At 43.3% G+C, this 11,774-nt stretch overlaps 1 protein-coding gene across 1 annotated transcript; it reads left to right on the top strand.

Annotated features, from left to right (window-relative positions):
• Positions 1 to 3,606: 3,606 nt before the first annotated feature.
• Positions 3,607 to 11,428, top strand: LOC105024772 (keratin, type II cytoskeletal 8). The gene is made up of 10 exons (XM_010894948.5): positions 3,607 to 3,758; positions 5,793 to 6,329; positions 7,589 to 7,797; positions 8,181 to 8,241; positions 8,437 to 8,532; positions 8,654 to 8,818; positions 9,309 to 9,434; positions 9,573 to 9,793; positions 10,296 to 10,342; positions 10,475 to 11,428. The coding sequence occupies exons 2-10, from the start codon at positions 5,952 to 5,954 to the stop codon at positions 10,981 to 10,983; spliced, it is 1,812 nt and encodes a 603-aa protein (XP_010893250.4). The 5' UTR covers positions 3,607 to 3,758; positions 5,793 to 5,951; the 3' UTR covers positions 10,984 to 11,428.
• The last annotated feature ends 346 nt before the right edge of the window (positions 11,429 to 11,774 follow it).

Below are 11,774 nucleotides of genomic sequence, written 5' to 3'. Positions count from 1 at the left end.
GTGCCAACGTCACCAGTCAGCAGGCCACTCACTCAGTCAGTCCCATGACTGTGAGCTGTGCAGCGGCAGAAAGAGGAACAAGGCTATAAAGAGGGAGGGTCACTCTGGGTCTTTTATAGCGAATTTGCCGTTCCGGAGGCAATTAGAATGGGGTGATCATGTGACTGTTGTTGTTCCACAATAACATGGTCAGTTGCCCTGGTTACGTTCTCTGCATGAAGGGGCCATGTGCCGACTGAAACCAAGGTGTGAAGGTCACCAGCCAGACGTTAGTGAAAAGGGACAGTAATGGGCCATTCTCTCTCCGAGTTCTCATATCTATATATGTGTCCTAAACGTTCTGTTGAGTTTCAGAAACGCTACGCTCTTTTTTTACCAAGTCTGTGAATGCACCACTGTAACACCCTTATAAATGATACATAGTCTGAGTAATGGCCACTTGGTTCATTTGGTTTTACATATAGCCTCCATCATACATACATACTTACAGACATGCAAGGAAAAATGGAGAGGACAACAGTTTTCATAACTCTGTAAATAAAGAGCAACTGCAGGGTGTTTAGAAAATGTTGTTTGTATTGTATCATTATGTTACAAAGAAGTTAAATTATTTCCTATTCAATGGATAGGGGACCCAAATTACTAAATTAGACATTTGTTTTCTGATCTTGTAATAACTTTTAAAAAAGTTTACTTTACTTTAAAAAATGTATTACAGCCATCCTATTTTAGTTTGGCTGAACTATTTAGCATATGCAGCCCCAAACCAAGTCAATATCCTAAAGACTGCTGACAGAGTTAGGGTTCAACATTTTCTATAATCTAAATATGTTCTGTTTTAACATGTATACTCTACAATACAAGACATGAATCAGGGATGGAAATGCATTGAACAGGAGGTCTAGTTGACCACAATGATTAACTAGTCTGGGTCCAAAATCTGTGCACAATGTGAATATGCGAAATGTCCCCATCCAATAGGATAGTTCAGCAAATCTTTGGTTGTAGCCTGGCCTGAAAAGTACTGTGCTCTGGCTAATGGGCTAACCTAATTTCCATCCCTGAGTCTTTAACTCTCAACAGAAAATGCAGTCAGGCATGATTAAGACGTAGCACTACAGGGAAACGTGTATTTAAAATGATTAGAAAGAAGTTTGAAAAGAATTGCATGTTTACAGTTCGGACAACAGCTCTTTAAAATCTCTGCCCAGAAAACGTTAGACTTATGCATGCACCCACCGGTAAACATCTGCCAGCACTTTATTTTACAGCCTTCTTTAGGGTGGTTTGGACACTCAACACCTCCCTGTTTTTCACTAAATGTCAGTTTACTTATTTTAGGCTTAAGGGAGTCTGTAGGTCTCGTTCTTCAGTTGCAGAACAACGTATTTTATGTATTTGAAACTACATGCCCACAGGGAAACCGGCAAATGCTCTCTCGTTGCATTCCGACGTGCTGGCAGCCTTCCCGCAGCATGCTGGAAGAAGTTGAGCCCCGAGTTCACTCCCGGAGCCTGTTATGACGCAACGGACCACCTGAGTACTTATTAAACAGAACGTATAAAACAAGGAATATTGACATAACACTTTACAGTACCTCACTGCCCACCCTTGGTCACTATAAGCTTAACAGTTTATTTTCATGCACCGTGAACTGACGTCGTTGCAATACATCTTGTTAATTCAACAAGCACTGGCCGATCATTCTTTGTGATTGTATAATTAATGTGCTTTTTCTTCTATTTTAAACTGGAAGGTGTAAACTGGATTGTGGTCAACAGTAGTAACTAAATAAGCTGTAAAATCAATCTTATTTTGTTATTACTAAGGAGGTCAAAGGTCATTTTAGGAGTTTAGTCCCCATGTAACCTTTCAGGAAGACTTAGACACTGAGATGGTTTCATAGTGATCAGTAATCACTATGATCCCTAATCACTAATAGACATAGCAATAGACCCAAAAAGACATACTGTATAATATTTTGCCTGTGTCTAACAATTTAATATCCAATATTTCTACTCTGACCTGTTCATTAACCTTGAGTTGTTTTTCAGCACAAATGGTCAGTTACATTCTCTGACTATAATTAACGAATGCAAGGTCGCCCTGCATGGGCTTTTCATTAATTCCGTTATATTTAAATCAAGATTAAATTCAAACAGCACGGAGAGGCATTTCCAAGGTTCCAAGGTCCTGTTTGAAGAATCCTCCTTTCAAAATATAGCAACAGAGTTAGTTACAGTTCCAATGTCCTCCTCTAGACGTGGCAGAACAAACACTATAGCAAATAACATTAGGTAAACTCCAATATATTGATGAAAGGAAATGCCAACATGTTTGACATATCTGTGAACATGGATTGGAAAAGTATCACACACAGGCAATTAATACAAGCGCATGGAGATGCATGAAAGGTACAAATGTATAATCCACTCATTGCAGCAGGAAGGTAGAAATAACAAAAAGAGCAAGAAATGAATGTCGCTTGGCCAGCAGTTAAAATCCAAACATGGTATAGTATTACTGAAAATAATGGTAAAACATGTATGGTAAAAATAGTACAGTTTTGCTGTATAATATTCAATTAATTTGGGAACAAAGCTTCAATGTACCAATACCAGGTACATCTGATATATAAAACAACAATTGACACATCTAATATATAAAACAACAGTTGACACATCCATCCAAGCTTTTCTATTTAAGATATTATTTTGAATACTCAGTAGGAAATGAACGAGGTTTGGGGCATTTAACAGTCTGGACTAGTAAACTGCGGTGAGGAAACAGAATCAATAATGAATCTTTTCTGGTACTGGCCACTTGTGGATAGTTCCTGGAGTAAATTCCAGAACTGGCTGTTGTATCATAATATTAGTTTGATGTTGAAACATTTGGGATGAAGTAAAGTGTTGATTAAAATGTATAATGCATTTAATAAACTCTGTAAACCACTGTATTTTTGGTAGTGGTTTAATTTATAATATGCAAGTGGTTCTGCCGTTCTATTGAAACTACACGTTTTTGAATATGTAATGACTTGAATTTGATTCATGTGACCAATAGGAATCAAACTGAATCAAACTGCAAGGAAAATTGTGACCCAACATAAGTTCAAATGAAGAAAGTAAGCACATGTTTCAAAAAATGATAGAACTATACTACACTATTTTGTCCACATACTTTTAAACCTTTTATTGCCAAAGAGCAGTCTTCACTGGGCTTAGACAATAAAGCATGTCATACTCCGCATACTGGAACCTGACCTGACCTTTTGGAATTGCCTATCTCCTTTTAATCCTTCCCCTATTGACTTCATTCAACTCCCTTGAAAGGAACAGTGTTGTCATCTAAGCGCTGCACTGTCACAAGCAGAACAGATGGCAACAGAAAAAAAAAAATATCAACACTGCATTTACATTGAATTAATAACAATCAAACAGTGTTTGAAGCCTCCCCGTTCTTCCCTCGGAACAGTAGGGGGCGCCAGCCTCAAGCCAAGCCAGCCCAGAAAGCCATGACGGGCGAGGGTGCAGTGGTGAAGGTGCAAACGGGCCGGTGGAAAGCGGTCACGCGGCCCGCCTCGTTGTTTTGACTGAATGCTGAAATTGCTACCTCAGTGCTGACTCCACTTCAGACGCAGATGTTTATGGCTCCAGGCGTAGGTGTCAGGGAGACATGCCCGTGGGGCAATTAGACAGCCCACACTGCCCTACCCGAGGGGTGTTTGTTAAAGCAGACACACTCGTCGTCCTGAGGTAAACCTGTGACTCTTTTTTCAAGGGGGGTCTGTTTCTTGCAAGTGCCGGCCTTATGCTTTTAGCCCTTCGCGCCTTAACTCACTCGTCGCATGTACGTGTCTATCTCAGCACATACCGATGTTTATGTGTCGCATGTCAAGCCGGACTCGCAGGAACTAAAACACCTCTCGTCTCTGGAGGCCGTGGAACCACACGGTCAAATGTTAACTGGCTGTCTGAAATTACCCAGGCCTTTGGCTGTTGATGGGGGATACAGTGATTTCATACAGAAAGTAGAGATTACCTAAATACGGCTTTTGTTTGTTTAGTGATGAATTTGAAGTAATCTAATAGGTCATTGGTAACTTCTTGACAAATATATTATGGCTTGAGACAGAAATGGGTTACCACTGGCCAAAAGATTAACACATACACAAAAATATGCATAATTATTATTACTGTTAAAAATAATAATAATAAATGTTAGACAATAACATTACAAAATGCAGATCAGATCATAGAACTTATTTGTATGTAATGAAATATCATGTTATGTTTCCCCAACTGACTTGAAATTTCATTACTTGACAATCCAGTCAGTATTTACAGTATCTCTTTAACCCAGCTGTAAAACTCATGATAAGTCTTTCCCAGGGTGTGTGTTAACGTGTTATTAAGCAACGTGGCTGTTAAACACAGAGGCACATGCCCACACGATGCTAAGTGTCTGTTACAACCATACAGGTCAGTCTGTTACAAGGTGTCTACAGAACCATACAGGTCAGTCTGTTACAAGGTGTCTACAGAACCATACAGGTCAGTCTGTTACAAGGAGTCTACAGAACCATACAGGTCAGTCTGTTACAAGGTGTCTACAGAACCATACAGACCAGTCTGGTACAAGGTGTCTACAGAACCATACAGACCAGTCTGTTACAAGGGGAAACCGGGGGCGTGACCAGATTTGCTTGCCATCTTCTACCAGGAGTCAACTAGAGATATTCACCGTTTGCTCTTTGTCCAACTGGAAGATGAGGAATGTTTTGAAAGATTATGTGACACTCTCCATGTATCCAAGTAAACAGCATTTAATCAATCAGTGTTACTCACTGCATATTTTATTCCATGTCGGTCATTCCTCGGGGGGTGATATGGAATGTCAGTTAGGTTGACCCCTCAGACCGGCTGACCCCCCACTGTGAGTCATTCTGTCACGTGACCGTTCAGTCAGTCGCTATCAATGCCGACAGGGCATACCGGCCAATAAAACCTTCATTATCTGCTGTCTGTGTGTGTCTTGAAGGACTGGTTTTTCTCAGCCCACACAGTGCAGACGGTCTGTGTAAGATTTGTTGTTGCTTGTTTGTTATATTGAACTATAAAGCGGCTGTTTTGATCCCTGGATCCTGCGAACCGGTTTACAATAGCAACAGGGGGCCTAGGGGCTTTGTGCTGTGCTCTACTGACAATATGCCATGGCTAAGGGCAGTATCCAGGCCCCGGGTTTGTGGATAAGAACGGTCCACAGCTAGGGTATTTTGGGCATCTCCAACACTCCCAGGAGACCAAGTGCATTTAGAATCACCCTCTGTGGTCTGAATATACTGTTAGGCCACTTGAGAGCTGAAATAAATGTTGTTTCAAATTGGGTAATATCCTGGGCATTATTGAGTTACTTTTTCCATTTGCAAAAGGCTTGCTGTACATTGTTAATGGTGACAAACTCTCACAGAGTTAGCAATCGTCTAACAACGGCCAACTCCCAAAACTGTAAAATATGTTTTTGTCCAATTCATTACTGTAATTACAATGCTTTTTTCAGTGTTCAACTGCACTGAGACACAAACGTGTATAAATACTATAGTATAAATACTATAGTATAAATATAAACCATCATAGGACATTGTGACAGCACATAACTCGGCACAACAGAGAAAAGCTGCTCTAAATCCAACCAACAGTTCCCTGAGCCTGGCAATCCCCATTCCGTAGGACTGGTACTCTTCACAGAAGGCTGTAAATGTGTAACACGATTCTATTATTTTCCTCCAGCATTCCTCTGTCCCGAACTCCCTTACCGTGCTGGCCAATCACAACGGCCCTTGGATCCTCCCCTTCCCAGATAAAGAGAGGGCCGGGGGAACTGGCAGCTCCATCTGCGGCAAGTCTCCTCCAGCACCTCCCGTAGCCCGCGTTGAATCCGGCATCGTCATGTCAACCAGGGCTGTGAAGAGCACCAGCTACTCCGTGAGGTCGTCCTCTTCGGGCTTCCCTCAGAACTTCAGCAGCAGCTCCTACTCCGGCGGCTATGGGAGCGGAGGCCGGCAGAGCCACAGCACACGTAGCTCCTATGGGGGTGTAGCAGCAGGTGGCTACAGGGTAGCTGGGGGCTCCGAGTTTGGTTATGGAGGAATGGGGGCCGGGAAGATGATCTGTACCGGGCCTCCTCAAATCATGGCAGTACAGGTGAACAAGAGTCTGCTGGCCCCCCTGAACCTGGAGATCGACCCCAACATCCAGGTGGTCCGCACCCACGAGAAGGAGCAGATCAAGACCCTCAACAACCGCTTCGCCTCCTTCATCGACAAGGTCGGTTTTTTCGCATGACACTTTCACACCGGGGGTCAAATGCATAGGGCTTTCCGAATACTGTCATTCACCAGAGTGGAGACTGATGTAACTCGCCTGGTAATCACCAGGCGAATGGAGTTGACACAAAGGTGTGATCTCCACCCACTCTGCGCGGAGATCAAGCTAAATCAAACGCATCTCGTTTCTCTTACCGCATTCCAAAGTAAAATACCAGTTTTCATCATCTGTTTCACATTGCAGTTGGTAGCTATAAACATTCCATTCACCTTCATCCAATAGGCTAATTTCTTCAACCATTAGTGAAAATCACATTGTGTACAAAACTGAACATATATTGTGTACAGAAGGGAAATAGATTATGCTGGGAGTCTATGATATACTGTATGCTGTTTAAGTATGAATATAAAAGACTCAGTAGGTCATTTGAACCTGTAAAATATAATGCCTGCTACCAGGTTTTTCCAAAGGGGGGTAATAAAACATTTATGAAAATAAAGGCTAAAGAACTATGACCATACCCTCTTAGTGGGGTATGAAAGCTTTTGAGAGATTTATGCTGGGTATGTGTAAAAGCACATTGGGTACAACGGACCTTAAAAAGAGGTTTATAAAATATGATTTGTTTAATTGATTCATTGATTTGAAACTCGGGTGGGGATGAAAAGTAAGACAAACCAGAATGAGCTTGGTTACATGAATGGGGTTGGGTGTTGGGGATTCTTTCATAGAGAGAAGGCACTGACTGAACTCCCCCAAACAATCTGTTGTCAAGCTTTTTTTCCATTAGAATTTGCAGGCTACTAGATATTTGATGTCTGTCAGAAATCCATTTGACCACAGGATCCTCTATTGCTTGGCATTTTGTGATATGCTGAGACACTCAGACAGGTCAGGTTCCGTGACAGATGTAAGCCCATTCCTGCAAGGTCTTATCGACGTTATCTTTACAAAGTTTGCATACTTCAAACATCCCTTATTGTGTTGTATACCTCCCTACAGGAGACCCCGGGATTAGGATCCAACCTAACACATTACTGAGGTGTGCAGAGAGGGAGTCAAATGCCTTACAAACATTCAGTGAACCTGGCGGTGGAAATGTATGATTCACTGAGCTTCGACTTATTCGGTTCTTCACAAATAGGGCTTGAGAAAAGACAACACGCGAGCAACTGAATCATGTGTTTACCTTTGAGCTACAGCGACACACATTCCTTCACGAGTTTCAGCCAATGACCGCTCCCCATTTGTCCCTGCAGGTGCGCTTCCTGGAGCAGCAGAACAAGATGCTGGAGACCAAGTGGAGCCTCCTGCAGGATCAGACCACCACCCGCTCCAACATCGACGCCATGTTCGAGGCCTACATCTCCAACCTGCGCAGACAGCTTGACGGCCTGGGCAACGACCAGATGAGGCTGGAGGCGGACCTGCACAACATGAAGGGGATCGTTGAGGACTTCAAGACCAAGTGAGCAGGACTGAGGTTCAACGTTTAAGGGTGGTTCACTGAGATCCCTTGTGGTCCAGAGGTCCGAGGTCAACGCTGCGGCATGGGATTGTCTGTCTGAGTTTTGGCGGAAACAGCAATCTCTTCCTACTGCCTCCGTCCATAAAGCCTGAAATACCATAACATAATAACATAATGTCTTAAAATTGGGTATTTCTCTGAAATTAGAATATTCTCTAATGACCTGATGTAATAATTTGCTTCAGCTTGCAAATTTGGGAGTGGGGAAACTTGACACTATCTCTGAAACAGTGTTATGATTTGAAGGATATTTTTTATTGAATGAATTTTGTTTAACCTTTGTTATTTGATTAAAATATTTGCTCTGTTGTCCACTCTTCCAGGTATGAGGATGAGATTCACAAGCGTAACGAGTCTGAAAACAATTTTGTTATTCTGAAGAAGGTCAGTAGACTGAATAATTAAACAAGGCTCTTGAACTTTGCATTCTTTTCTGACTTAAATCATTAATCTTATAGTAATGTTATTTTATACTGAAACATGCAAAGCTATTAAGCATTGATGTTTTAAAACAACAGCAACAACTTAAGCTAAAGTCGAAAAGTACAAACCTGGATCTGGTTTGCTGTGATTTCTCAGGATGCAGATGCTGCTTACATGATCAAGATGGAGCTGGAGCCCAAGCTGGATGGTCTCAATGACGAGATCCAGTTCCTCAGGAGTCTCTTTGATCTGGTGAATTACCACGGGTCCATAATGCGATGAAAGAGACTGACGTGAAACGTTTGAAGGCCCCTGGATTTCAAATCAATTGTGCAGGTTAAAATCTAATGTCTTCTCTCCAATGGTCTTCCAGGAACTGCGTGAGCTGCAGGGCCAGATCAAGGACACCTCTGTCGTGGTGGAGATGGACAACAGCCGTAACCTGGACATGGACTCCATCGTGGCTGAAGTTCGTGCCCAGTATGAAGACATCGCCAACCGCAGCAGAGCTGAGGCCGAGTCCTGGTACACACAGAAAGTAAGCCGTTCAACCTGGAAAGGCCCAGAAACCCTTTGTTCTTTTTTAGCCTTTTAGAGATTCTACAATGGCTCTACTCCAAAGGCAACATTCACAATACACTGAGAATAGATGTCCGATACTTAAATGGTATGCTGGTGTGGATGTTGGAACATAACCAATGTGATCTCATGCTCCCACCAGCACCCGGCTCCATGAGGCAACCGTTCTAACCATAAAAGCTCAGGTTCTGTAGTTCATATCGACAGTTACCTCAGGGAGGCTCTCTGACAGAAGGTGACATCACCGTGTGAGGGGGTGACTCGCTAACCACCACTGCCTCATTGTTTCACATTGGGAAACCCCTTGTTTTTGCATTTCCCATGGCAACGGTGTAAACAAAGCATGCTTCGTCTGCCTCAAGTGGTCCGCCCATGTTGCTGAATGGATGAGTTAGCTGTTGTTGTTTGTTTTAGCAGGTGATAGTAACCAGTGTTTGCCTCTCCAACAGTATGAACAGATGCAGGTGTCAGCCAACAAGTATGGGGACGACGTGAAAAACACCAAGGCAGAGATTGCGGATATAAACCGCAAAATCCTGAGATATCAGTCTGAAATTGACATGATTAAGGGTCAGGTGAGGGCAGTGATTATTTATTGTGTGTTTAGTATAACGCCATCTTGTACAGACAGACCATTTCTCATCTTCACTGGTAGGGTCAACAACATCTACAACAACATCACAATTAAAAACTGACTCTTTATCCGACAACAGCGTGCCCACTTGGAGAACCAGATCGCCGAGGCAGAGGACCGCGGAGAACTGGCGGTCAAGGACGCCAAGTTACGCATCAAGGACCTGGAAAATGCCCTCCAGAGAGCCAAGCAGGACATGACCATGCAAGTTCGCCAGTACCAGGAGCTGATGAACGTCAAGCTGGCCCTGGACATTGAGATCGCCACCTACAGGAAGCTTCTGGAAGGAGAGGAGAGCAGGTACTCCTCTCTTTCCTCTTTCCCACGCATCTTACCTTAATGGCCCAGAGATGTGAGAGGTTGGTGTTGGAAATCAGCCGTTTCATATCGTGTTTGAAATAATGATCGCGTACATGGTTGTCGAGGGAGAGAGTAATTCAATAATTTATTACAGCATTTGACAGTCTATTGTACCTAATGTTACAGACAGTCTTACAAACTCATCTCAAAAGAAACCTCCGATCATACCTTTACTTTACAGACATGCCAACCTGGAATACACATCCCAGTACTGTAAGCACATTGGCTAATTACTGTCGCGCTTTGAATGAACGTGACTTCCTGTGTACAGATACAGTTGATCTGTTGTCAACTAAACACACACTACAACACTGGCTTTCATGGAATGTTCTTCAGGATTGGTCAGCAATTACAAAGAATTCTGATTCAAGCATTCAGGCATGAGATATTTTGTTGAATTGATTTGCTGACTGATCCCATGCCCTCTCTCTGCTCTCCTCAGGATGGTGACTGGAATAAAATCCATCAACATCTCCAAACAGTCTTCTTGTACGTGAATGATCGCGCACACACACACACACACACAACCCACAACTTATCACTTATTACTGAAATATGTAAGACAAATAAATAGCACCAATCCGTGTTCAGTCCGATAACCCTGAGCTACAACTCTTCCAGCCTTGAACTACCACTCTTACCCCATGGAGAGCAACCGCCCCTCCAGCTATGTCAGCAGCTCAGTGGGCGGGTACAAGGGCGTCCATGACAACAGCCGTGTCTCCAGCGGCTTTGATCTGCCTGGAGGCACCAGCGGTATCCAGGTCTGTACCAGCAGTGACGCGGATGCCAGCGTCACCCTGGGAGCTGGCAACGGGACAAGCAGAGACACGGATGTCAGCGTCACCCTGGGAGCTGGCAACGGGACAAGCAGAGACACGGATGCCAGCGTCACCCTGGGAGCTGGCAACGGGACAAGCAGAGACACGGATGCCAGCGTCACCCTGGGAGCTGGCAACGGGACAAGCAGAGAGGTGGATGTCAGTGTCACAGTCAACAGCAGTTCCGTCACTGTCTGCAAAACCCAGACCACCGTGGTCACGTCCCTGGAAGGCGAGGTGATCTCGGAAGTGGCTTCCCAAGCAGTCGCCGAGCAAGCCGAGGAACAAGCAGCCACAACCGGCGAATGATCAGACATTTATTATTACTACTTCTCCACCTTTCACTCATACTGTTTCACTTTTCCAGCCAGGTTATTGGTGTATTTACCTGCAGAACGTAACGGTGAAACATCAAACAAGCTAATTATATCCAACTAGTATCCAAGGCATGCTAACTGTTAATTCCTTCCCATTTTAAATGTCGCTTAGCGCTTAGCGTGTGAAGTGGTAAATATGAAGGGGCCAGGCATTTCTGAAAGGTTCCTGAAAGTTGATCTTAAGTGACAATTCGTACTAATAATATTTTTGGCTGTCGATGTGTATTGTCATACATTGCTGATGGACTGCAATCCATCCAATTTTGTCGGTGCTCAGTTCACACATAAGTCACCAGCAGGTGTCAGTGTGGCACACTTATCTTTCTCTGCTTTCTCTGGGACCCATTAAAGCACTTGGAGAAGAAACTCTTATTGTATGCTTTTTGTCTTGTTTCTTCCATTGGGTATCAAAATAATGGTTTTATCCCTATGAATTGTATCCATGTCCTTCCTTATATTCCAATTGTTTTAGTTAATAAGTCAAATCTGTTTTAGTTAATATGTCAGGCCCAAAACGTAATTTATGCTGTTGGTTAAAAGGTGAAGATTAAACAGAAGGTATTTAGTCCACAACGTACGACACAGCACAGAACCATACAATGCAAGCAGCACCTTACAATGACCCTGGTGTCCCTCTACCTAAAACCGTGGCCGTTTCTACATTTTATCCTCGTTCCTCTCAACTCACCTCCTCACTCCTCGCCTCCTCACTTCCCTCCTATG

This window comes from Esox lucius, chromosome 17 (genome assembly GCF_011004845.1).
Source record: "Esox lucius isolate fEsoLuc1 chromosome 17, fEsoLuc1.pri, whole genome shotgun sequence".
NCBI lineage: Eukaryota > Metazoa > Chordata > Actinopteri > Esociformes > Esocidae > Esox > Esox lucius.
The sequence above is the reverse complement of the archived record's forward strand: the minus strand, read 5'-3'. Positions and strand labels throughout refer to the sequence as shown.

Excerpts from the sequence above, each read along its gene's own strand:
- LOC105024772 (XM_010894948.5), top strand. The coding sequence starts at position 5,952 with ATGTCAACCAGGGCTGTGAAGAGCACCAGCTACTCCGTGAGGTCGTCC. Across the intron at positions 8,533-8,653 it reads TCAGGAGTCTCTTTGATCTG|GAACTGCGTGAGCTGCAGGG; the intron begins GTGAATTACCAC and ends ATGGTCTTCCAG. Across the intron at positions 8,819-9,308 it reads AGTCCTGGTACACACAGAAA|TATGAACAGATGCAGGTGTC; the intron begins GTAAGCCGTTCA and ends CCTCTCCAACAG.